This window comes from Onychomys torridus, chromosome 8 (genome assembly GCF_903995425.1).
Source record: "Onychomys torridus chromosome 8, mOncTor1.1, whole genome shotgun sequence".
NCBI lineage: Eukaryota > Metazoa > Chordata > Mammalia > Rodentia > Cricetidae > Onychomys > Onychomys torridus.
In genome coordinates, this window is record NC_050450.1 from 64,035,513 (window position 1) to 64,062,089 (window position 26,577).

The window sequence follows — 26,577 nt, forward strand, 5'->3', positions numbered from 1 at the left end:
TGAGTAAATTAACAGGAACTACAGAAGCAAGCATAACCAACCGAATACAAGAGATGGAGCAGAGAATCTCAGACACTGAAGACACAATAGAGAAAATAGATGTATCAGTCAAAGAAAACACTAAAGACAAAAAAGTAGTAACACAAAACGTCCAAGAAATTTGGGACAGCATGAAAAGACCAAACATAAGAATAATAGGGATAGAAGAAGAAGAATACCAACTCAAAGGCACAGAAAACATATTCAATAAAATCAAAGAAGAAAACTTTCCTAACCTAAAGAAAGAAATAACTATGAAGATACAAGAGGCTTACAGAACACCAAATAGGCTGGATCCAAAAAAAATCCCCTCACCACGTAATAATCAAAACACTAAACATACAGAACAAAGAAAAAATATGAAGAGCACAAAGAAAAAAGAGCAAGTAACATATAAAGGCAAACCCATCAGAATAACACCAGACTTCTCAATAGAGACTATGAAAGCTAGAAGGTCCTGGACAAATGTTATGCAGACACTAAGAGACCACAAATGCCAACCCAGACTATTATACCCAGCAAAACTCTCAATCACCATAGACGGAGTAAACAAAATATTCCATGATCAAACCAGATTTAAACAATACCTACCACAAACCCACCCCTACAGAAAGCACTAGAAGGAAAACTCCAACCTAAAGAAGCTAAACACACCCATGAAAACTCAGGCAATAGATAATCTCACACCAACAAATACCAAAGACGGGAAACACAACACACACACACACACACAAAATAACAGGAATTAACATTCACTGGTCATTAATATCCATCAATATCAATGGTCTCAATTCACCTATACAAAGACACTGTCTAACAGAATGGATAAGAAAACAGGATCCATCCTTCAGCTGCATACAAGAAACACACCTTAACTTCAAAGACAGGCACTATTTCAGAGTAAAGGGCTGGAAAAGGGCTTTCCAATCAAATGGACTTAAGAAACAAGCTTGTGTAGCTATCCTAATATCTAATAAAATAGACTTCAAACTAAAATCAATCGAAAGAGATCAGGATAGACGTTACATATTTATCACAGGAAAAATCCACCAAAATGAAGTCTCAATTCTGAACATTTATGCTCCAAATACAAAGGCACCCACATTCATAAAAGAAACATTACTAAAGCTTAAAACCCACATCAAACCCCACACATTAGTAGTGGGAGATTTCAACACACCACTCTCACCAAAAGACAGATCTACCAGACTGAAACTTAACAAAGAAATAAAGGACCTAACTGATGTTATGACTCAAATGGACTTAATTGATATCTACAGAACATTCCATCCTAACACACAAGAATATACCTTCTTCTCAGCACCCCATGGAACCTTCTCAAAAATTGACCACATGCTCGGTCACAAAGTAAATCTCAACAGATACAAAAACACTGGAATAACCTCCTGTATCTTATCGGACCACCATGCCTTAAAGTTAGATTACAACAACAACAACAATTATAGAAAGCCTACAATCTCATGGAAACTGAATAATGCCCACCTGAAACACCAATGGGTCAAGGAAGAAATAAAGAAAGAAATTAAAGATTTCCTAGAAATAATGAAAATGAAAGTACAACATACCCAAACTTATCGGACACTATGAAAGCAGTACTAAGAGGAAAATTCATAGCTCTAAATGCGCACATAAAGAAGATGGAAAAATCTCATACCATGAGTTAACAGCACAACTGAAAGCTCTAGAACAGAAGGAAACGAACTCACCCAGAAGAAACAGATACCAGGAAATAATCAAATTGAGAGCTGAAATCAACGAAATAGAAACCAAGAGAACAGTACAAAAAAAAATCAATGAAACAAAGAGTTGGTTCTTTGAAAAAAATCAATAAGATAGACAAACCCCTAGCCAAATTAACCAAAAGCCAGAGAGAGAGCATCCAAATTAACAAAATCAGAAATGAAAAGGTAGACATAACAACGGACAACGAGGAAATCCAGAAAGTCATCAGGTCATATTTCAAAAACCTGTACTCCACAAAATTGGAAAATCTAAAAGAAATGGACAATTTTCTGGATAGATACCACATACCAAAGTTAAACCAAGACCAGATAAACTATTTAAATAGACCAATAACCCCTAAGGAAATAGAAACAGTCATCAAAAGTCTCCTAACCAAAAAAAAAAAAAAAAAAAAAAAGTCCAGGATCAGATGGCTTCAGTGCAGAATTCTACCAGATTTTCAAAGAACTAATTCCAATACTCTTCAAATTGCTCCACACAATAGAAACAGAAGGAACATTACCAAACTCTTTTTATGAGGCTACAATTACCCTGATACTCAAACCACATAAAGATGCAACAAAGAAAATTACAGACCAATCTCCCTCATGAACATTGATGCAAAAATACCCAACAAAATATTGGCAAACCGAATCCAAGAACACATCAAAAAAAAATTATCCACCATGACCAAGTAGGTTTAATCCCAGGGATGCAAGGATGGTTCAACATACAAAAATCTGTCAATGTAATACACCATATAAACAATCTGAAAGAAAAAAAAACACATGATCATCTCATTAGATGCTGAAAAAGCCTTTGACAAAATCCAACATCCCTTCATGATAAAGGTCTTAGAGAGATCAGGAATACAAGGAACATTCCTAAACATAATAAAGGCAATTTACAGCAAGCCAACAGCCACCATCAAATTAAACGGAGAGAAACAATACTGGCTTGTTAAAACACATATTAGAACGTACATGTTAGCTGGGTGGTGGCGGCGGCGGCGGCAGCAGAGACAGGTGGATCTCTGTGAATTTGAAGCCAGCCTGGTCTACAGAGAGAGATCCAGGACAGGCACCAAAACTACACAGAGAAACCCTGTTTCTAAGAGAGAGAGAGAGAAAAAAAAAAGAAGGAGGAGGAGGAGAAGAAGAAGAAGAAAGTACATGTTAAGAAAGACTGGAGGTAAGGAAGCGAAATGAAAATGTATGTTGACACAAACACTTCTGGATTTGTTTTGTATTTGTGACATAGTTTCCTATACAGCCTGGCTTCCCTGGAACTAAGTGTTTAGCCCAGGCTGGTCTTGAATCCCCCACCCTTTGCCTCTGCCTCCCAAGTGCTGAGATTTCATGTGTGCACAGCCCTGCCCGAATTATATGTCAATGGCTGCTTTACACACAATCATGCAAAATTTAAACAACCTACCTTCAACTGGCAAACTGATCAACAATGAACTCATGTTTTACATACATGCTGAGAGCTATGCTGCCATGGAGTCTCCAGTACATATACTGTGTGGGTGATCCTTGGACAAATCATTCATTGCAGAGGAAGCCTGGCCTGAGGCAGCATCCATCTGATGTTTGCTGTGAAATCTGGGGAAGGTGACTGTTGGGGAATACTATTTTAAGGCGTGTTACTTTTGCTTATGTTGCATTTGTTTAACTCTGTGAAGCTGTGTGACTGTGCCTGTCTAAAACCCCTGATGGTCTCATAAGGAACTGAACAGCAGGAGAGAGAAAGAGGCAGGGCTGGCAGGCAGAGAGAATAACTAGAGGGAGAAATCTGGGAGGAGCAAGAGCAGAGATGGAGGAGTGAGAAAAAGGAGGAGGTATCGAGAGCAGGAGGAGGCCCCGGGGGAAGAGTAAGATTTACAGAAGCAAGAGAATGGGAAACGTCCAGGGACATAAAGGTGGACGGGATAATTTTTTCATGTTTTCTGGAAGACTTTTTGTTTCATTTTTCTTTATTAAGACATTTTCTACTCACTCCACATACTATCCACAGACCCCCCTCCTCCGTCCTCCCACCCCCCTAGATGGGATAATTAAGTTAAGGAAAGCTGGCAAGAAACAAGCCAAGCTAAGGCCAGGCACTTATAATTAAGAATAAGCCCCTGTGTGTGATTTATTTGGGAGATGGGTGGCCGGTACCCCAAAAGGGCAAAAACAACCAACAAGAGCCGCTACTGGGATAGACAACAGGCCAGAGGATGCCAGGAGCTAAGGAACTTCTAGGGTAAGAGCAGAACAGCTGACTTTCTGTCTCTGCTGGTCCTAGACCCTCAGATTCAACCATCCGAGGGTTGGGTTTGGTGGTGCACCCTTGGAGTTCCAGTTTTTGGAAGACTGAGGCAAGAAGATTACAAGTTCATGGCCTGCCTGCGTTACATAGTGAGACCCTGCCTCAATCCCTACTCTCCATCCCTCAAAGAAAGAAAAAGGAAGGAACATCACCTGTACTAACCTCTCCAGCTGTTCCTCATCAGTACTCAGAGATAGGCAACAAGAATTGACATGGTCTCAGTGGCAGGGAGGAGCCTCGAGCTGTGAAAGCATCCTGTCAGGGCTTCAGTCAGTCTGTTCGTGCAAGTCAGCACCAAGGAAGACCCTAGGTTCTGCGCCACCCAGCAGACTGGTACGGAACGCGGTTTAAAGTGTTCATGCCATATTGGTTCCGCAACTCATTTCTGTCTCAAGAGAAATGTAGTGTGACAGGTGGAGGGGACAGACCCTGCTGACCTCCAATCCTGCTGCCCCATGCCTCCCTGTCTCCACTCAGGATTGCCCTGCATGGTTCAAGAAGCACAGTGGCCCTCAGTGTTTGTGGAAGATGGACTCCAGGGCACATCTGTACATGCCCAAGTTCTTACATTAAATAAGCTGGCACCCACACAGAACCTGCCACAGCCCGCCACAGACTTCTAAGTGGTCTTTAGGTTATGTATTGATACCTAAGCCATGGAAATGTTGCATACATGGCCATTACTCTGTTGTTTAGGGAATAATGATAAGGAGAAGTCTGCACATGCTCAGAAGAAGGCTTTTTTTTTTTTTTTAAATCGGTGAGCACTTGCATGTATGTATGCACACCATGTATATACTTGGTGCCCTCTGAGACCAGAAGATGGCATCAGAGCCCCTGGAACTAAGTTACAGGGATTGTGAGTGGAGCTGAATTCTTGCCCATGGCTCCTCTCTGGAGAGTATCCCTGTGAACTCAGTGACAACTCACATCATTTATGAAGCGCTCCAAGCACCGAGGGTGGATTCTGTGGCATCTGTCCACTACGTCTCCAAAAGGTCACCCACTTCTACCTGCCTCCTGGATCTCTGAGTGCAGCCTTACCCAGCCAGGTCTATTCTTGTGGGACCCAGGCCACTGTACAAACTCTCGCCAGTGTCTGTCCTTAGTGCTACTGTCAGTGGTAGGGAGGGTAGACACAGGGCTGGGCACACACAGGAAGACTTGGCAGAGGTCTCTTGCTGCCCCCCCCTCATCTCTTGCCTCCTGGCACTGGCCCTGCCTCCTCCAACTTGCTTGTGAGCCTGGATCACTAGTGACCTTGCATCCCTAGGCCCCAGGTTTGATCTCCAGCACTGCATGTTCATGTGTGGTGGTTCACACCTTCAGTTACAGTAATCAGGAGGTAGCGGCAGCATGATCTCCATCCAGTTCAGGGTCATCCTTGGCTATACAGTACATTCAGGGGCAGCCTGAAATGTATGTGACCATGTTCTCCTACCACCGAAAACAGAGGACTGTTCTCTCTCCCAGTGGGTGCCTCCTCTGCAGGCTTCAGTTTCCCCATCTGTGAAATGGGATGGCTGGCACTTAACTCCAGAGTCACAAAAGGAACCCAGAAGAAAACACCCTGGCGAACAAAGCCCCAAAGCTCTGAGGCAACCCTCTTAGTGCTTGTCATGCTGGGCTCTAGCTCCAGCCACACAGGAAAGCAGGGGAGCCAGGCACAGGCCTGGGCGCACACTCACGTTTTCACGTAGGGGTCTGAGTAGCCGTTAGCATCCATGGCGGCCAGATGTGCACAGCGCACAATGCCCACAAGCAGGCCCTGCTTCTGGGAGCTGTACTTGAGCGAGATGAGGATGCGGCCTCGCTCCTCCAAGGACTTGTCCTCTGCCTTGTCCACCTGTAGGAGATAGGGTGGTCACTCTGCTGTCCTGGTCTGCTTCTACCCTCTTGGCTAAGCAGTAAGGCCAGCCATGACCCCACTCCCCTGGTGTCTACTTGCCGAGGCTCAGCCAGGCTGGGACATATAAAGATCTATGGAACCCGGGGGCTGGGGAGGGGGGTGCAGCTCAGTGGTACAGCACTTGCCTAGCACAAGTGAGGTCCTTGGGTCCATCTCCAGCTTGGAAAGAAAGGAAGGGAGGGAGGGAGGGAGGGAGGGAGGGGAGACAGGCAGGCAACTTCTGTGTCCTTAAGTAAAATTTTTCTGGAGCATAGCCTGGCCCCTCCTTTTCCATCTCTCCGGAAGCTGTTTTTGCCTACAGCAGGAGAAGTGAGTGGCAGGGGCAGAGATGGCCTGGTCTGCAGGGCCTGATGCATTTGCCACCCAGGTAGGAGGCCTGCCCCAGGCTGCTCTGCCTTCTTCACACTCAAGCCTCTCTGTGGACGTCAACTCTGAGCTAGTGAGGTCCTCATCCATGTCTTTGCTCCATTTCACCTACTCCCAGGAATTTTGCAGAGTGCCACCCCCCCCCACCACCACAGCCTAATGACAGAGCTTTGCTACTTTCTGATCTCCAAGGCAGCTAGGAGTCTGGTGGGAAGATGCCTAGCCCCTCCCAAGCAGGCCGAGGACCCACTTCAGGCTGAGACTTTAGCTTGAGGCCTCCACATCCCATTCCTCCACGTCCTGACAGCAGGAGTCTTCTCCATTTCCTATGCTCCCCTAAAGTCATCCAGACATGCACAGGTGGAAGGAAGCCCACATGCCCTGAGGGTCCCCTCCTCAGGACCTGCCAGGCTCTCCTTTTACAGGCTCAGTTTTTGCCTGCAGCTGTGCTCTGTTTGGGACCAACCTGAGTCCCTGTGTGGCCAGGTCCAAACCTTCCTGGAGATGAGAGTCCTGTGAGATGAGGAAGGGATGGAGGCCTGTGACCCACAGGCCTTTCTCCAACTTTCATGCCCAGAGCAGACATGGCTAATTGATCCCAGCACTTGCCCTGAATTCAAATACAGCCTCGGCATCCTTCTCAACCCAATGCTCAGTCATGAACAACAGTACAGGTGTGTGATTCTGGGCTTTGCATGTAGTATATACAAGCAGAGATGCTTTCAAAGGCAGATGATACTACCATACTTTAGACTGTTTCATTTGACCACCACTGAACCAGGTATTTACTTAGAACAAGTAATATAGAGTATAAAACCTAAAACCACCAAAATATGTCCTTACAACCAGAGTGGCTATCCTAAATGTCACCCCTGTGGTCACTGTGTATCTCCAAGCTGGAATGAGCAACATAACAAATTCAAGGGAGGCTTAGCAATGACCAGAGTATGCCTCAGGAACACACGGAACACACATGCATCCAAATCCACACATATGTACACACTTACACACAGTGTGCACACGTGTACATACACTCCCTACTCACTCATGCATTCATGTGCACAGAGAGTCTTGGGTTTTTTGTTTTTGTTTTGTTTGTTTTTTCAAGACAAGGTTTCTGTGTGTAGCCCTGGCTATCCTGGAACTCATTTAGTAGACCAGGTTGGCCTTGAACTCAGATCCATTTGCCTCTGCTTCTGAAGTGCTGGGACTAAAGGCAGGCGCCACCACGCCCCACTGAGTCTTGTGTGTATCCGAGGTCAGGACTCATGGGCCACAAAGCATCATAGGAGCTGGTAGTGCCTTCTTGAGGGGTGAAGGCCATTTGGAAAATTTGGGTCACCCCGGCAAGTGACTCATACCACACCAGCAAAGGTTCTACCCATCTGCACTTGAGAGAATGTGATATGAGAATACAATCTGAGGTCACGCACATAGGCAGTATCTCAGCTACAGGGTGGATTCCTAGGGCCAGGCTTGGGCCTAGCTTGCTGAGTGGCCATGTCCCAGGCTCCAGGCCCTGGCAAGCCTGGTGTACAGGGGTTAAATGCTGGACTTCCTCCCCACTGCTGTTCCCTTGGCTCAGGGTTTGGGGAGAGAGTCATGTCCTGAGCATTGGGCAGTGGAGGCTTAGCTTGTCTTGGCCCTGAGCACTGAGGCTCCCCTAGACTCTGCCCTTCAGCCCCTATAAGCAAGATGAAGGAGCGCTGAGTGGAGAAGGTAGGCAAGAGAGTGATCAGAGAGAAACAGACACCAAGACTCTGAGAGGGCTCAGCTGCTGATGGCAACTGGGTCAGATTTGCCCTGACGTCACGACAAACAATTACAATGTCAAGAAAGAATTATGTGCTGTCTCCTCTGGGCATCTCACGGCACTCCCAGCCAAACGTGTTCCAACTGAGTTGCCCCTAGTGAATGACTCTCTCCTCCCTCTGTACGCCCAGGCCCCAGACCTGGAACCACCTTTGTCCCCAGCCAGCCCCCATTCATTCTATCTGGTACTTGGTTCCAGCCCTCCCTTTCCTCCTCCCTTTGCTCTGGTTAGCCTGAGCCCAGCAGGCAGGGAACCTACCTGTACTCTTAGAAAGCTGAGACAGGAGAATCAGGAATTCACTGCCAATCTGGGCAACGGAACAAGTTCAAGGCCAGCCTGGGGAACTTAGCAAGGCTCTGTTTCATATGATAGTTAAAACGGGGTGGGGAGATAGCTCAGGCAGTCAAGTGCCAGCTGTGCAAGTCTGGATCCCCAGCATCATTGGAAAGCTGGGCAGAGTGGCACAAATCTGTAACCCTATTATTGGGTGGAGACAGAATCCTAGCTCACTGGCTAGCCAGACCAGTTAGTGAGCATGGGCTTCAGTGGGAGACCCTGTCTCAAAAAATGACGTGGGGAGCAAACTGAGGAAGATACTCCATGTTGACGACAGGCTTACACATTCACACATCTATCTGCTGTACACACACAGACTACACATGAAAAATTTAAAATTTGCAAAAGTAAAATTTTAAAGGGGCTGAGGATGTAGCTCAGTGGTAGAGTGCTTGCTCACACACACACAAGGTCTTAGATTTAACCCTCCGCATGTACCTTAGCTTAGCCACCTCTATGGAAAGTGAAGATTCCCTGCCACTTGTGTGGTGTCCCCTTCTAGGCTTGCTCCATCCATTGTGCTCTCTGCTCCACCAGTTAGCCTTGCTTCTGTGCCATCAACAGGCATCGAGTCCCTTCTCTGTCCCTGCAACGGTGCCTAGAACAGAGAGCATCGGCACACGGCAGAAGCTCAGTAAACTCCTGTTTGGCTGGGGTGCCGGAGCCTTCCTCCACTCACCGGCAGCTGCTTCTCCAGGCAGATGCTGAACGTCTTGGTGTGGTTGGGTTTCAGCTTCTTCAGGGGCACTCGAGTCTCGCCGATGAACTCATTGTGGCGGAATTTGTCCTCATCACACACGGAGATCCTGGGGGCGAGTGGCTTCCACAGTCAGTGGGAATTCATAAGTGGTAGGGTGTCCCCGGGTGGGGTGTAGGCACAGGGGCCCTCACCCACCTCAGGGTCTTTCGGATCATGTCCTCATCCGTGATCCCGTAATAAGTGAGGGTCTCGTTCCATGTGGGGTTCAGAGTGTTCCTCAGAGTTTTTGTTCTGAGCTTATTTGCCTTGGAAAAAAGAGAGAGAGGGATCTTATTGGTCCTGAATGAGTGTGGCCAAAAAGCTGGCCAGCCTGCTCCCTCCACCCGCAGAGACGTCGTCTGACCCAGTGGAGGATACCTGAGGCAGGAGGTGAAACCCACACTGTCAATTTGCTGACTTAAAAACAGCAAGCTTATTGGAGGCATGTGAGTGGCCCCTGCGGTCACAGAGGTCTCTGACAGCACAAGATAGCCAAGAGAGACAGGACCAGCACAGCGGGAACTCCGCTGGCTTCAGACACAGGGCAGGGGCTACCACTGGGGAAGTTGGAAAGGAAAGGGAATGACTGTCCCCAGCATGGACCAGCCATGCTAGCATCTTCTGGTCTAGTCAGTGCAGCCTGTCTGGCTGATGACCCGTGGAACAGGGAGGCGACGGTGTGTTTAAACGGCTAAGCTGTGGGAATTGGTTGAGGTAGCTACAGAAAGCTAACATGAGGAGCATCCCCCTCCCCCGTGACAACAGCAGGGTAGAGGTGATGACTACAGGGTGGTTCTGCATGAGGTAGGAAGTCACCATGTTGTCTCATTCCCATTAGGAAGTTGAAGTGTCCAGCTTAATAGGCATTAGCTTAACCAAAGATGCTCTCCACCTCCACATACACCATTGCAAAAGAGTTCCCTATCAAGACTGGCCGTGTCCCCAACAACAACTGGACCACGTTCCCGGATCACCTGATGCCCCCATCCCTCCCTTTACTCCGGCTGTTCGTTCTGCCTGGGATCCATGCTTTCCTAATGAAAGCCTTGTGGGTAGACTATAGCCTCTGCGTTTTCATCTGCTTGCTGGGCCACCCAGCAGGGGAGCAGGAATGGGGTTCTGTGGTCAAATAAACCAGGCTAATGCTACCCACTCAGTCCCCTTTATGAAGCCACAGAATCACCACACTGAAGGCTCTGACAGGTCCTTCCTGCCACCAAGAAACCTGTTTAACAGTATTTCCTTTTTAGGCAGGTGCTATGCATCCCTGGCTGGCCTGGAGTTCACTAGGTATGTCTAGCCGTCTGACCTTTAACTCACAGGCATCTGACTGCCTCTGCCTCCTGAGTGCTGCAATTAAAGGCGTGTGCCGTCACACCTGACCCCATTGAGTCCCTTTTTTTTTTCTATATAATATGCACCTCAGGCTAAAATGGCTTCATATGAAATGTAACCTAGACATTCTCGGGGCCCAAACAGCAGACAGGTAACGGACTCATGAGGTCCCAGGGAGGCCATGAGCGCCACGCCAGTGCCATGACTGGGGCGGAAGCCCTCACCTTGCTGGCTCCAGGCAGCAGGTGTAGTTTGACGTAGGGATCAGCCAGTCCATTGTGGTCCATCGGCTTCAGGCCCTGAGTAGAGACCAGAGAGGAGAGTTAACAGAAGGACACAAAGGGCCTGCTGACTGGGCCTCCTCCCTGACATCTCCAATCTCCCTGAGGATGGGAGGTCTTCAGAGGCCAGTGGGGGGTGAGCTTCCCCCCCCCATACTTTGGCCCCGACTCATTTCACTCTCTACCTTCTTGACAACCGAATCCAGAAGACACAGCTCACGCTAAATCTGGGGAGACCGGTCTCTCTGTCCACTTTCTGACACTACTCCTTGTTGGGACCTCCTCCTCTGACCCCGAGTATCCATGATTTGGCTCTGCACTCATCCTCACGTTCCTTGTGGCAGCTGGGAAGGCACTTGGTTCCAAGTCTGGACTGCCAGCTATTTCCGTCTGCGTTTGCTAGTTGGAAGTCACAGGCTGCCTGCCATGGAGGGTCCTTCCACAAGATGGCACCCCTTGCTAACTTTGATTCCAGTCGCCAGCCCAGGAATGTACAGCTCAGGGGAGGGGACCCACAAGGGCCTCAGCTAACCTTCTGGGAATTGTGTTTATGAAGGCCCACAGGAGCTAGGGAGGCAGCAGAGGTGTATGTACATGGCCCACATTCCAGATGGGTGGAGGAGGGGGATGGCTCGGCTTCGGGGCCAGGTGCCCCAGACCTTTCTCCCAGGTCTAGCTCATTGGGCCTGGAGGAGCTTCCAGGCAGGGCACCCACCTATCCCTTCTCTTCTGCTGTGGCCCCAGGCCCAGGTTTGGGAGCCAGAGCACAGCCCTCCGAGTTAGTGGACCAGGCACTGTGCAGTCTCAGCTTTATTCCAGGTAAAGAGTTACTCTTTCCCACAGTCTGAGTGGAACCGAGCAAGGAGGGATGCAGATGCAGGGCTGAGGGATGGGACTTCCATCCCATGCTCATGCCCTTAGAAGATATCAGAGAAGCAGCTGGGGCAAGAGTGGGGATTTCGGCCAGGCCCAGTGCTACTGCGGCCTGACCTGGAGGCAGTGTGTGTGCCTTGCTAAGGGTGACCGTTCACACCAGCTAGCTCTCCCCTGGTGGCTCCTCACCCCCAGGGAGTAATGAGCAGGTGTCCTGGGGGATCTGGTGGGGATAGCTGAGGGCTCCTGGTTTATTTCTCTAATTCCTGCATACGCGTTTGTCCTGTTTACAATGCTTTCATGCTTCCTCTTTTCTCTTGTAGATCTCTGAGCCAGGAGATTAACCAGGGATACTGCAGGTCCCACTTGTGAGGCCTGGGCACCCAGAAGGACTGGCTAGGGCAGGGGGCAGCTGCCATGCTAGGATGTCAATGATATCTGCTCTGTCCTTCGGATCCCCAGCCTGTGATGTGGCCCCTTGTTACGGCCGTACCCTTCTACCTGGCAAGTCCCTGGACACAGCAGAGGGCCACACACTGGGCTGGAGGCAAGGGCTGGTGGGCTCAGCCAGAGGCTGGGTGGCTGTTCCTACAGCATGGCAAGGTCTCCCCTAGGCACTGACTGAATCCAGGAGAGGGGATAGGAGGCTGAGTTCAGCCAGAGGTAGGAAAGGGGATCTACAGCAGATCCCATCAGCTTATTGTGTTTCCATGAGACCAAAGCAGATGCCACTGTCTCAGAGAGGGACAGGGGAGGGGCTGTGTGGGACAGTACTGCCAGCACCCAGGGGACAGGAAGGAAGGTAGACTGTCCTCAAACCAAGTTCCTGTTGTCCCTGCACTGCCCAGAGGTGCTGTTTGCTAGGCGTTTGGGACTGGAACCTTCTGGACAGTCAAAGCTGAGGCTCTCAGTGCTCAGCCTGAAGGAGGACAGACACCACTTGGTGAGTTGGCCTGGTACACAGGGACAGAAACTGCATGGTCCCTTGAGACCGTGGGGAGGGGCAGCTTGGGCCGGGCAACAAGAGGCAAGGGGTGACAGGCAGCTGTTTTGTGGGCAAGGAATTTCAGTTTGGCAAGCTGAGAAGGCTCTGAGAGGGGCAGTGGAGAAGCAACACAGCCATCTCGGCATTCCGCCGCTAAGTTTCACATGAGTGATATTTTATCACAATTAAGTAACACTGTGCCGGGCAGTGGTGGCGAACGCTGTTAATCCCAGCACTCGGGAGGCAGAGGCAGGTGGATCTCTGTGAGTTCCACCACAGCCAAAGCTACACAGAGAAACCCTGCCTTGGAAGAACCAGGGTATGGGGGAGTAACACTGGTCTTCCAGCACTGTAGCTCTTTGGGGTTTTGCTGGGCACTGCTCGGAGGTGAGTGCCCGAGGTCCACCTGTGGATAGATGCATTCACTGGGCACTACCCTGCAAGACGGGGGTTGACAAAATGCCAGGTTTTCAGTGCACTACTTCTACATGGCTCAGCAGCCACACAGGATGTGTGGTGAGTCCTGTTTATGGATAACAAACTGAGACACATTCTCACCTGGGGGTGAGGGTGGCCAAGTGCCCCGGTTAGTTGTATGTCAACCTGAGGCAAGCTAGAGTCATTGAGAAGAAAACACCTTCATTGAGAAAATGTCCCCACTAGATGGGTCTGTGGGAAGACTGTGGTGCATTTTCTTGGAGACCCATAGAGGTGCCACCCCTGGGCTGGTGGTCCTGGGCATGTATAAGAAAGCAGGCTGAGACTGGGCAGTGGTGGCACATGCCTTTCTTTAATCCCAGCACTCAGGAGGTGGATCTCTGAGTTCGAGGCTAGCCTGGTCTACAGAGCGAGTTCCAGGACAGGCACCAAAACTACACAGAGAAACCCTGTCTGGAACAAACAAACAAAAACCAAACAAACAAAAAAAGCAGGCTGAGCAAGCCAGTAAGCAGCACCCCTCCATAGCCTCTGCATCAGCTCCTACCTCCAGGTTCCTGCCCCGACTTTGCTGGATGATAAACTAAAAGCAGGAAGATGAAATAAACCCTTCCCAGGCTGCTTTTGGTCAGTTGTTTATCCCAGAGACAAAACTAACTGAGAAACCAAGTGAGAGTGAGTGCAGCCTGGGAATCCTTGTTCCGAGGACTCCCCCAAAGACTGAGCCTGGGCCCTGCTTCAGCTTACACTCTATGGGTCTCCTTTGGGGCCCCAGGATTTCCTAGGCTTGTCCCCTTTTTTGTAGACATTTACAGAGAAGAACAGGGCCACCATGGTTCAGATGCCTCTGGTCCTCACCTCTGTGCACACCAATACCCACGTAATCTGCGCACACAGGCACAGAGATACATACAGACACAGATAGACATACATACACATAGACACACACCTGGAGCAGGGAGAAAGCAGCAGGAACCCCGGATTCAGAGATGGGGAGGAAAATCTGGGCTTCACTGGAGTGGTCTGACAGCTAGCTGGTCCCCAAGCATGGACAAGCTCTGCTAAGGGGCGGGGGGGGCTCTGCCTGGCTCTGCAGCCTGCCTCCACCTTTCCAGGCTGGGGTCACCAGGAGCTCAGCTCTGTTCCCTATGCTATCACAGCCTAAAGGTGCCAGTGGGGTGGGCAGAGACACAGGGTGGAGTGACTGGGCCTTCAAGTACCCAACCTGGGCCCCAAGCCAGTGGAGATAGTTCTCAGGCTTGCCCATGGCCTCCCATAGGAGTGACCCAGGCTGGATAGCAGTATGGTGAGGGTTATCCCTCTAGGCAGGCACAGAGCCAAGAGCAGCCCCTCAGTGGTAGGGTGGGTCAGAAAGAAGCACAGAGAGATGCTGCAGGGCAGGGATGCTGGCTGAAGTCTAGTCCTGACAGCACTTGAAAGCTACTCCATGTGTGCTGGGCTGGCTCAGGCCCTTCCAAAGCTCTACTAGGGTCTCTACTGGCCACCTGGGCCCTTACCTTTCGGGAAAACATCAATTTTGGCACCTTCCTCCCAGAGGGAGCAGTGTGAAGGGAAGAATGTGGTTGAGAACATGGAACAGACACGGGTTCAAGGGCAGATCCGCAGAGGACCACAGGGGTAAGACCTGACCAGGCCACACTGGGTCTGCAGATGTCCACGCCTCCCCTCAGCAAGGCTCGCAGGGCCTCTGCCGCTCAGGTCCAGTGGCTACCACCCTGCCTGGGCCTAGCTTTCTACCATGGCCCTTGCCGTTTTCAGTACAGGAGCTGCTTGGGGGCTCAGGGAGCCTAGGGGCTGGAACTTGGGCATGGGGAGATGCAGAGACAGTAGCATCCAATCAACTCTCCCCTCCCACATACACTCTGCAAGATAGGCCCCCCTACCTTCTCCCTTCTTCCTGGCCTCCCGCACTCTCCACTCTGAAACGCCTTTCCCCACATGCTTTACCGGCAGAGTCAGTCTGGGAAGTGGGGAGCTGCACCCCCATACAGCGGGGACACCAGGAAGCCTAGACGGAAAGGACAGGCAGGACCCTGTCCCCGTCCTGAGGCTCCAACTGTGGCTGGTGGCTGGCGCAGGGCCTACCTTGGCCTTGCTGATGGTACAGTGCAGGGCGTTGTTCTCCTGGTCATAGAGCAGACTGAAGTCCAGCGTACCCAGGGCGGCTGTGGGTGAAGGAGATGCGGGTCACACACCAGCTGGATGGGAGGAGCAACACCCTCCCTTGGGTGGCTTCAGTAGCTGCATTATGATTACTTTACATGTGTTTATTTGTGCATGTGTGTGCACATACATGCACCAGCATGTGCATGTGGGGGCCAGGAGTCAGTTTTCTTTTTCCACCATGGAGCTGGGGTATGGAGCTTTAACTCGGGTCACCGGAGCTGAGTCATCTCGCTGGCCTGACAGTCACATTGTTTTCAAGATTAGATTTATTTGGTGGTGTCTGTTTTTGGTCCCAGCACTTGGGAGGCAAAGGAAGGTAGACCCCTTTGAGTTAGAGGCCAACTTGGTCTACAAAGTGAGTTCCGGGTTAGCCAGAGCTATAAAATGAGATCCTATCTTAAAAATTAGCATATAAATAAATGAATAAATAAAGTTTATTTGGAAGAAGAACCATAAGGCAAATATGTCCATCACAGTCCTCAGAAAATGTGCATGTTGGGGGCTGGAGCGATAGCTCAATGGTTAAGAGCACTGGCTGCACTTCCAGAGGTCCTGGGTTCTATTCCCAGCACCCACACAGTGGCTCACAACCATCTGCAATTCTAGTTCCAGGGGATCTGACTCTCTTTTCTGGCTTCTGTGGGCACCAGGCATTATAGTGGGGCACAGACATGCATGGAGACATAATAACCACACAAATAAAATAAATATAAGCGAATAACTAATTTAAAAAAGAGACCATGTGAACATGACTCTGGAGGAGCTGGCTTCCTGGCATGCTCACATAGTGCACAGGTGACAGTCTCTGTCCCCACGGACACCAGCTGTCTCCAGCTTTTGTCTTCAGACTGCTGTACAAACTAAAAGGCAACATCATTTTTGCTTCTAAATGGCTGGAATTAGTTAAAGCAAGCAAAATATGCTTACAGCAAGGCTTAGCGGAACCACACGGGATGGCACGGAAGCCATTTTAAATTACACGGACGACTTCTGTATGGAGATTAAGGAAGTGGACAGATCCACGGTGCTGAGGACCACTGGTGGTGGATTTAGGGTGGAGGCACAGGTTCAAACTGACCATCACTAGGCCAACCCACAAGGAGTGTGGCTCTGGGACAGATCACTGGCCTGTGCTGGGCCTTCAGCTCATCCACAGCACAGCAGAATCAAACATTTTAAGTTCTCCCAAAGACAGTAAAGGTCTGCATGTGTTAACAGCATTACCGTTCTTTCCAGGTAACAGGTGAAGGTGGAAGGGTGTGCCATTCACTAACTTTTGGGCTTAGTAGTAGTAGAGGTCCTGGGGTCAATTCCTAGCAAGAAAAATTAACCAATGAAGAATGTTATTGTATCCAGCTCAATGGCCGGTGTGGGACAACGGAGCAGCTACAATATGCCAGCCTCTTTATCTAGCTCTCCCTACCAAACACTCCACCCTGCCACTGTCCGATGAGGAGGCTCAGGGATTCTGGGTGGATCACCTAGGGCCCACGAATGGTAACCTGATCGCAACTAGGTGGCTCAGAAAGGGGGTCTCGAACCCCACTTTGTGCAGTCTGTCCTGTCCCCTGGTGGTACTATGGTGAACCAGATGACTTGGGTCCCCCCACACGAGCGATGGCACACAGTGGTATGAGAAGGCAGAGGACAGCTCTGAGAGGCTGTGGGGCCTGACCAGCCTGAGTGTCTGGCTGTTGACTGAGGCCCAGGTGACAAGTGACACTATAGCTCCCTGGTCTTCCTGGCCTCGGGAGGTCCTCAGTGGGCAGCGACAAGCCAGCTGGGTCCTCCTGCAGTTGCCTACAAGTCTCTCAAGAGCATCGGTAAGTCCCAAGAGCCAGGCAGAGAATGCAGCAATAATTGGGTTCAGCTGCCACCTTAGGAACAGTCACTTCTACAGCTGTGGCCTGCCATGTCCCGAGGGTTCCCAGCAAGAGAGCAAGAGTCTGATTGAGGGAAACCTTTGAAGTCCCCAGACAGCAAGATACACATGCTCAGATATCTCCAACCCCCCCGATTTGCTCCCAGCTGCTGGACAGGTCACAATACTGTCTGGGGAGCCAAGAGCTGTGAGAGCTTCAGAAGGGACCCTGGGCCTGTGTGAATGGGGCCCCCAGGAGGGGCTTCTTGGAGGAAGCGATGCTTTACCCGAGATAGTAGGAACCAACAGATAATAGCTGACCAGTATTCCGAGGGACCTGGAGGGGACATCATAACCATGGGCATCTGGCAGATGGGGTTGAAGGCTGAAGAGATGCTGGGATGAAGGGCGGGCTGGGCCTCTGCCCTCATCAAGGTTCTGCACTGAATCTTAGATGGATTCTAAGTGAACAGGCATCTGGACTGTGTCTGCCTTTAGTAACAAAGGCAGGCCACATCATGATAGCCTTTGTGTCTGGAGGGAAGTGGGTACACCAGGGGCTCTTCCCTTTGTTCTGAGAGACATGTGGAAGTGTGTCGGGTTCCCTACATCCCAACAGGGTGATCTTGTCGCTTTCTCCAGTGCAGTCGTGAGTGTGGAGGATGATACCTGCTGTTGCACTCTAAAGGTTCAAATCCTAGCTCTGCCTATCCTTGCTGTGTGACTGCAGACAGTTTCCTCATCCGCAACCTGGAGACAACTATAATCACCTCGTGGCACATGGGGCTTGTCAGGTTGTTACAGGAACAGCAGCCATACTCTGATGATGCTCTGAGTTTGCCCCTCTAAGGACTTTCTGGAAGGGTCTGCCCTAAACTGGATCACCTTCTCCCTGCCTTTGGGAACATGGTATAGAAAGCGGTCACTTACGCTCCTCTGCATAAGCCGAGTCATTGTATTGACTACAATGATTCTGCTGTGGGTCACAGTCACAGCCACATAGAGGGGTGTGAGGTGATTGCTCCACTGGGGGTCCTAGGTGGTACCTCACTTTCCTGCCTCTTCCCTTTACTCCTGCCTCTGGTAGCACAAACAGCTCTTTCTTTCATAAACCAGGTAATAACAGAATTGTGTTCAGACTAAGAGTTTCTAGGTTGGGAGTGAGCTGCAAGTACCTTTCCCTAGTGGAAAATGCATGCATGCATTAGTGAAGACCACACTGCAGCATCCTCTCTCCCTTCCAACAGGTGAGCAAGTGAAGATGTTGTAGGTGAGAATGCTACAGATAAGGATACCGTAACTGAGGATGCTGAGGGTAAGGATGCCGTGGAAAAGATTTTGTAAGTGAAGACACCAAGGGTGAAGATGTTGAGGGTGAGGAAGTTGCTGGTGAGTGTCTTGAGGGTGAGGATGCTGCAGATGAGAATACTGTGGATGAAGATGTTGCAGGAGAAGATGCCGAGGGTGAGGATGCTGCAAAGCACCATTGCCTTTACTGCAGCCACCCAGTAATATCATTCTGCAGAGCTGGTGGCTTCAGATGACAGTCAGTTTGCATGCTGTCCAGTTCAGGCTACCTGCTCCCTGATGACCTCACCCCGAGGACACTGCCTCAGGCACCTAGAGGGCCGGCAAGCAGCAGATGGTCAGTGCTCATGGTGGAGCCACTCAAATGGCTTGGCTCTCCAGTCACTTCCCAGCAGGAAGGATTTAGTGTGATGCCACATGTTACTGCACACACTCCGTGATGTCTGCCTGTGTCCCGACGCCAGAAGACAAGTCAGGGGCCTCGTGGGACACTAACACCTGTCACCACCACCAAAAAAAAAGAGCAGTGTGCCTAGTGTGCAGTCAAGGAAAGGACTGATGAACAGCTAGTGCCATTGAAGTCCTTGAAGAAATTCTACCTTGTCATTAGAGGCTCGGTCACCATTTGAGAAACTGCATGAGTGGAGGAGCTGTCTTAGGGAACACATGACCCAAAATTCACCCTTTTCACTTGTAGAAATGAGGCTCAGAGAGGGGAGGTGGCCCAGTGAGGGTGGCCCAGCAAGGCTGGCGATTGATTCTGTCTTAAAAGCCTAGTGGCTTCCTGAAAACTTTTTGTTTAACTGAAGTCCCAAAGATGCAGCTAGGGGGAAAAAATGGCTCAGCAGTAGAGCCCTTATCTCACACCAACAGGGCCCTGGGTTCTTGCCTCAGCAATGGGACAGGGACAGGGGCGGGGACAGGGACTCACTGCTAATCTGAAGGGCCTGAGCAGAGTGGCAGAGGAGGCCATAGCAGGGCTCGAAGGACAAGAGAGTGTGCCTTTCTGTGAGTCCCAGGATCCCGAGGGTCCTGCCCTCAGAGCCACTCAGATCACGTGCCTTGACGAAAGTTTACATCTTTGGAAAAATAATGAAGGTTGGTCACTAATGGGCCTCTGAGAGTTGTCACGGGCTTGCTGATAATTATAGCGCTTTAATGGGGCTAAATCAGAGAGAATCAAGCTCGGGCCCCTGTTGCTTCCTCCAAGGCTGAGTGTCCCCCAGCAGGGCCTGTGCAGACAGGCAGCTGGCCATGACCTTGGTCTGCACTTGAACTCACTTGACCCATTCACCCCTGGGAATCAGAAATCAGTCCTTTTTGTCTTGTATTTGGAAGAAAAATGTCAGCCTCTGAAGTAGCTGATGAGATGGCTCAGTGGGTAAAAGTCCTTGCTTTGCAAGCCTGATTGATGACCTGAGTTCAATCCCGGGGACCCACGTCCATGTAGAAAACCGGCTCCACAAAGTTGTCCTCTGACCTCTACACGTGTGCTGTGGCACACGTGCACCCCTTCACATCACACAAACACATCTATTAAAAATACAATAAATATGCTTTTTTTAATTGGCAGGAACTCATAGCAAGTTCTCAAGCCTGATTTGAAAGCACGTCACAGGTGAGGAAGCGGAGGCGCTGCACAAGGTAGGTAGGCACTGTGGGCGAGGGTGCCGCCAAAAGAGTGACAGATACAGCGTTACTCACAGAGCCCGCAGACAGAGCTCAGACTTCAGCCACCTCCGTTATCCCCTCACTTCTAGCAGCTCAACAATCCATCGCATCCAAGACAAGATCTGACCTCCCTGGTTTGGCATTCAAGCCTTCCTATGCGCTCACTTTGACCTTATCACTCTTCCTGTCCGTGTTTCTGACACATTGGTTCCTTTGTTGCTGCCCCCCACCCCCCACCCCCTTTCACTCTGCTAGCCTTCTTTCCCCTTCCACCCAGCTTCAGAGCCGAGGCCTCTGCGGATGTTTGCCTCCCTATCCTCCCTCCCTGCTGGTCCTCTTGCTGGGTTTCTGTGAGCAGTCTAAGACCATGTGTGTGGTCCAGCCCGTGCTTGGCTCTCCGCGGCCCCCGTACGGTGCCTGACACACAGTTGGCATTGCACTGTTGAATGGGAAAGAAAGTCTGGGCAGAATGTGACTGAGGTCCATAGAAGTTCTGGGTGAAGGAAGAAGCCACATAGATCAGTAACTGGAATCTGCCCATGCCCAGGAGAACCTTCCGGGCAGACCCAACAATGGTTCCCCACTTCACCCTTGCTCCAGACCTCTGTGGGCACCCGTCCTGACCTAGCTGAGTGAGTCATTTGGGAATACAGACATGTGATACAATTCTAGCCAATGAGACAAAAGGACAGGTCTCCTGAGAACTTCTTGGAGAGATTTTTCTGGATCCTAGACATGAGTAGAAAAAAAAATTTTTTTTAAAAATCAAATCTAGGACCTTATTGTTGTATGTGATACCTGGACCCACAGCAGCCACCTTGCATCATGAGGGTCCTGCTCAGCTGATGGAGAGTGAGAGCATGACTGGGACTGTATTTTACATCTGATGTTCCTCACCCACATGCCCTTGAGGAGAGGAAATCTGTCCCGATTTTCAGCTCAAGAGGGAAAGAGCTGGCTGAATGGCAGGACTGACAGAAGCCTCGTCCACCAGGGATGCTGGAGGGCTGCTCCAGTGTACCTTGGTATCTGCAGCAGGACCTTTGCTGTCCTGCTGGGCTGAGCTACTCTGAATTGATTTCATGGTACTTCCAACCCAAAGCCTCTTAGTCACTGCAGCTTTGGGGTCCGGGTTCCCTCTGCAGATGGGGAGCAAGTAGCTTGGGACATTCGGGAGCAGAAGCCTCAGGTGATGCTGAGACTCCTTCACTGGCCTTCTAAGCTTAGCAAGGAACGAAAGGTGTGTGTGTGTGTGTGTGTGTGTGTGTGTGTGTGTGTGTGTGTGTGTATTCATGTGCCCATGCTCGCACACGTTGAGGTGTCCAGCAAAGGAGGGGTTTTAAAGCGGAGAACATGGAGAAGCAAACAGGCTGTTTTTATCCTTTGCTTGGACAACAGAGCAACCGTCCTCATTTCTGCTTGTCCGAACAGATAATCCAATAATTAGAGCAGCAAATAGCATAACCCTGGCTAAAGCCATAATGAACCATCTGGCTTGAATCACTTAGGCTTATTCCAAGGGATCTGGTTGTCAGAGCTCAGAGGGTGCACAGCCTTGGAGACCAGGTACAGAGTGGTCTTGCTCAGTGTTTCCTCAACAGTGAGAGCCATGATATCATCTCACGCTCTTAGCCGGATGCGCTGCAAACCTCCTGGCTCAGCCTCAGACCCACTTCCCCAGCACTGCGACCTCCAGGCCTCTTCTCCACATTTGTTAGCGTGTCACAGTCATCTGGGTGTGGCCAGCCCCCAGTTTCAGCTGAGAAAGCTGTATCTGGGACCCAGCTCATGGGAGCCTGTCCCCAGCTAGGACACCTGTGGCTGAGCCCAGAGACTCAGCACGGCTCCTTTGCACCACTCCCAGCTGCTGAAACAGTATTGGGAAAACACTGTGGAGCTGGCTGACAGGAGATGGGGCTTCTGGTCTGTTTTATCCTTCCTGGTGGGTTTCAGGATAGCCAAAATGACTAGGTTTCTCTCCTCTTGGCCATATGTCATCCCCTGGGCCTCTATGGCACCTGGAGTGTGGCCTGCAGCTCCGGCACAAGCTTCATCCACCTGCTCACTCCCCTTGGATGCAGGCAGAAGGCTGGAAATGGGAACCGTTTTCTATCCTTTCTTCCCAGGATGGTTCTGGATCCCCCAGGGCGCTCAGACTGCGGTCCTAGTTAGAACCTCCCCAGAGGCCAGTCAGCCTGGATCCTGGCACAGGGTGCCAGGAACTGAGCAAGGGAGTAAATCCAGGGCACAGCTCTGCAGACTTTAATAAATTCTGCCTACCCAGTTGTCCCGCAGTCTGCAGGACAGCAGAGGATGAGGCCTGCTCCCCAGCCACTATGCTTAGGGGTAGGGCCTCTGGGAGAGGGTCCAGGCCTAGAATACACACAAAAGGCATTGTTCCCAGCCGGTTGATCCACCTCTGTTGATGGGCTCTGAAGTGAAATGAATCTGTTCCCAGGGTGGCACTGTGAACTCCTATCCTCAGCTTTGAGAGGCACATGTTATGCTGGGGAAAAGCCAGGCCCTAGCCCAGAGGCCCCGGGAAACACCCAGGCCAGGCACAAACCACCACAGAGGAGGGGCTGCTTTTGCCTTGGGGAAGCTGGTGAGGGACCCGCCCTCCCCACAGTCCCATAGCGCCCATGACTAGATTTTGAGGCTGGCTCTTCGGGTCTAAGTGAACCAGCTAGGTGTCACAGCTGGGCTGGGGCCCTTCCATGAAGCCACCCCCACCCCCATCCCCCAGTAAACCCAATGGACTCCTGCTGTGACCTCTTCCTTCCAAGGCTTCCGGGATGGTCCCTGGTGGGCCGGGCCAGGTACCCCTCAGGGACCACACAACACGCCAGGAGTGCTCCTGGCCTGGCTGGGGAGACCCTGGTGTCCGCTGTCTCCCTGGGGGTGAGTCCTGGAGGAAGGGGCGCGGCTGGGGACCCTCCTGCCCCCGGGGAAGCCGGCGTAACAGGTGTGCGAAGGTCTGCGGCCAGGGCCAGCGCGGCGGTGGGGTCCGGGGACGCGGGAAGAGGAACCGCCAAGGTTTTTCCAAAGGACAAGCAGCCCGCGGTCCTGCTCCTCGGCCCGCGCGCACCAGCAAAGCCGCTGCGCGGTGCGGGCCACAGGGCCCGCCCTAGCCGCCACAGGGTCCCCAGCTCGCCCGGTAGCCTCTCCCGGCGGCCCGCAGAGGGCTCTGGGGCCCGGAGCCACCGCGCGGCCCGCAGCAACTGGTGTCTTCCCGGGGCGCAGCTCCGCCCTTCCCGGGAACAAAAGCCGCCGCCCGCGCTGGAGCTCCTGGCGCGCGGGCCGAGAAGGGGTGCGGGGCGCGCTCAGGGGAGCGGAGGCCCGGAAACGGGGTGCTCCCAGAGGACGCCCCCAAACTTCCCAGCTCTCGAGTGCGGGTGTGCCGTGCGGCAGCGGCGCATGCCCTAAGGGGTCTCGGGCGCGGGGAAGGGGCGAGCGGCGGGCGACTGGGAAACTTACTGCAGTCGTCCGACTCATAGCCGTCGGCGTCCGGCTCCTCCTCGGGGGGCTTGGCGGGCGGCCTCGCGGGGCTGGGGCCGGGGCTCGGGCTGGCACCGTAAGCTCCGAAGAGCTGGTCCACATCCTCGTCGTCGTCGCGGCCGCCGTCGGAGGGGCTGCGGGGGCCGGCGCTGGCTGCAGGCGAGCGCGCGGGGGCGTCCGGGGGCGCGGGGGCACGGGGCGCGGCGGTGGGGGGCAGGCCCCGCGGGAAGCGGGGGAAGTAGTCGGAGATCTGTTTGATGGGCCGGATGGGCCCGGGGCACACGTCGATGGCCATATGCTCCTGGATGCTGATGGTCGCCTTCTCCCCGCGCCGCCGGAGGGTCATGCAGGCAACGCCGCCGCGCGCGGCCCGGCCCGGTCCGGTGTGACCCCGGCCCGGGGACAACTCAGCGGGTCCCACGGGGCGCGGCGGGGGCTGCGGGCATCGCCGGCGTGGCCCCCCGGACGGCCCTGACGCGGTTGCTGCCTGCTTGGCGGCGGCTGGTGCGAGTGAGTGTGGGGCCGGCAGCAGGGGGCGGGCCCAGCCCGCGTCACCCGGCAGCAACCAAGCGGTGAGTGTGCGGGCTGCGCGCGCGGGCGGGCGGGCTGGCGGGCGCCGAGAGAGCGAGGGAGCGAGCGAGCCAGGAGAGCAACCACTCACTCGCGCTCACACGGTGCACGCGCACACGCGCACACACACACACACACACACACGCACACGCGCGCACACACACACATACACACGCGCGGGAGACGCGCAGGGCCACTCGGAGCCTTCCCTCGCTTACACTCGCAAGCCGGGACCCGCGTGCCACTCATTCTCCTGTGTGCCAGCCCATGAGGGGCTGCATTCACTCTTGCAGGACATGGCGCAGGTGTGTGGGGCACTGCAAACACACACAAACGTGCGTAGAGACACTCAGTGGAAACGGTCACCCATTGGGGCTGCAGGCTACAGACACATGCAGTGGTGGCAGATGCCGTGGCACAGTGCACCTCCCCAGCAGGCACATACACCCAAGAAACACATGTTCTCAAGGATGCCCAGGACACAGTCTTCCGTGCTGTGCTCAACTAACAGAACCCGCAGCCATAGAAGCCATTTGGGCATGTGGACATGAACTCTTCAAATTCCCCTCCGGTGCAGAGAGGTGGGCAGGCCACAGGATTACTCTCCCAGGAAAACAGGAACAGGCTGTTTACATCCTAGCATGACATGTGCACCCTAGGCTGTCCCAGGTCACTGCTGGCACAGTCTGCTTACTTCCCTTCAGGTTGCTCACAACCTGTGACCTGGACCGGGCTCCTCATTCAGCCTCTGAGTGACTTGAAAGACCCACAAGAACAGGTTGGGTGAGGACTTGGATCAGCACTGGGAGTGGGAAGCAGGTAAGGGTAGAGACTGAGTCTGGGTGTAAACCCCACACTTGTGCCTCCCCTGGCCAGGCAACTAAACAAATCCCTGCCGCCTTTCTGGGAACAGCTGTGCTGGGAACAGGCTGCTGCTTGCACAGGTGCGTCTCCAGTGAGCCCTGGCGTGGCGTGGAAGGAATCCTGTTTACTCTGGTTTTCACTGACGTGTGGGAGAGGCTTATCATTTTTGGCTAGATCACGCTATTGCAGTGGTTCTCAACCTCTGGGTCACAACCCATCACATTGGACAGCAGATATTTACATTACAATTCATAACAGTAGCAAAATTACAGTTATGAAGAAGCAATGAAAATAATTGTATGTTTGGGGGGGTCACCACAACATGAAGAACTGTACTAAAGGGTCACAGCATTAGGAAGGTTGAGGACCACTGTTCTATTGAGTGTGAATGAGGGTGTCAACCTCCAGCCTTATGCAAAGTGAGGACTGGAGATAGGAGAGGAGAGGGCCTCCCCTATTGTTCTCAGTTGTATCATTCTGGTGCTCTCAGTTTCCTCATCTGTGAAATGGGACTAATTCTTTTCTCCTCCCTTTGAGAGACCAGACTCACTGGTAAGAAGTGATGGAGAATTACATGCTTTCTTCCCCCTTTTATCATTTTCCTGTTTTTCTTTGTGGTCCTGTGAATTGAACCTAGGGTCTCACACATGCTAGGCACACTCTACCACTGAGCTACACCCCCAGCCTTCGGGGGCTCTATTTTGAGAAACGGTTTCCATAAGTTGCTCAGTAGGCCTTTCTGTCCGAGGCTGGTCTTGAATTTGTACCTCTTTATAGTTCTTATTTCGAGACAACGTCTCACTAAGATGCTTGTGCTGGTCTTGGACTCACCTTAGCCCAGGCTTTACCTTCAACTTCGGGTCCTCTGCTGCAGCCTCTTGAGACTGGATTATAGCCTACTCCTCTGGGCCTGGCTGTTGTGCGTGAGGGACTATGTCCTACTTTGGAAACCATGTCCGACTCTGCCATGTGCCCCAGTCACCAGCTCACTGATTCTTTTGCTGTCCAGCATGGAGCCAGAGGTTCTTGTTCCCATTTTACAGCTAAGGAAATTGAGGTCCAGGCATAGAGAACAGCCCAGGGTGACAGCTGGTTGCTGAGAGCTGCAATTAAGACCTAACTGAGGGCTGGGTATGGTGGCAAAGATCTTTAATTTCAGCACTCAGCAAACAAAGGCAGGAGGATTGCCACATGTTTGAGGGCAGCCTAGTCTACACAGTGAGTTCTAGACCAGCAGGGCAATACAGCAAGACACCTTGTCAAACAATACAGCCCCCCCCCCTTTTTAAAAAAAATGTTTCTATTCTCCCTTCCCCTCCCTCTCCTTCCTCACCCCTGCAGAGCTGGAATGGCTCAGAGTGGAGCTGGCTGCACAGGTGAAGCCTTGCACTCCAGGATCCTCACGAGGCTTCTTGGGTGGGGACAGCCAGATGGAGTGGGGATGGGCG

The 26,577-nt window shown here is 51.9% G+C and overlaps 1 protein-coding gene and 1 pseudogene across 2 annotated transcripts in view; one reads left to right on the plus strand and one right to left on the minus strand.

The window, feature by feature from the left end:
- Doc2b (double C2 domain beta) overlaps positions 1–24,301 on the minus strand; it is a 35,108-nt gene extending 10,807 nt beyond the window's left edge. Inside the window, exons 1-6 of one of the 2 annotated variants that reach the window (XM_036196108.1) lie at positions 23,675–24,299; positions 15,277–15,356; positions 10,818–10,892; positions 9,415–9,524; positions 9,199–9,325; positions 5,784–5,941 (exon numbers count right to left, since the gene is read on the minus strand). In XM_036196108.1, coding sequence (XP_036052001.1) covers positions 5,784–5,941; positions 9,199–9,325; positions 9,415–9,524; positions 10,818–10,892; positions 15,277–15,356; positions 23,675–24,041 — 917 coding nt within the window. In that variant the 5' untranslated portion in view covers positions 24,042–24,299. Of the gene's footprint in view, positions 1–5,783; positions 5,942–9,198; positions 9,326–9,414; positions 9,525–10,817; positions 10,893–15,276; positions 15,357–23,674 lie in introns of both variants that reach the window. The other variant, XM_036196109.1, reaches the window with a different exon arrangement.
- The window catches only part of LOC118588706, a 34,537-nt pseudogene continuing 31,999 nt past the window's right edge, over positions 24,040–26,577 (plus strand).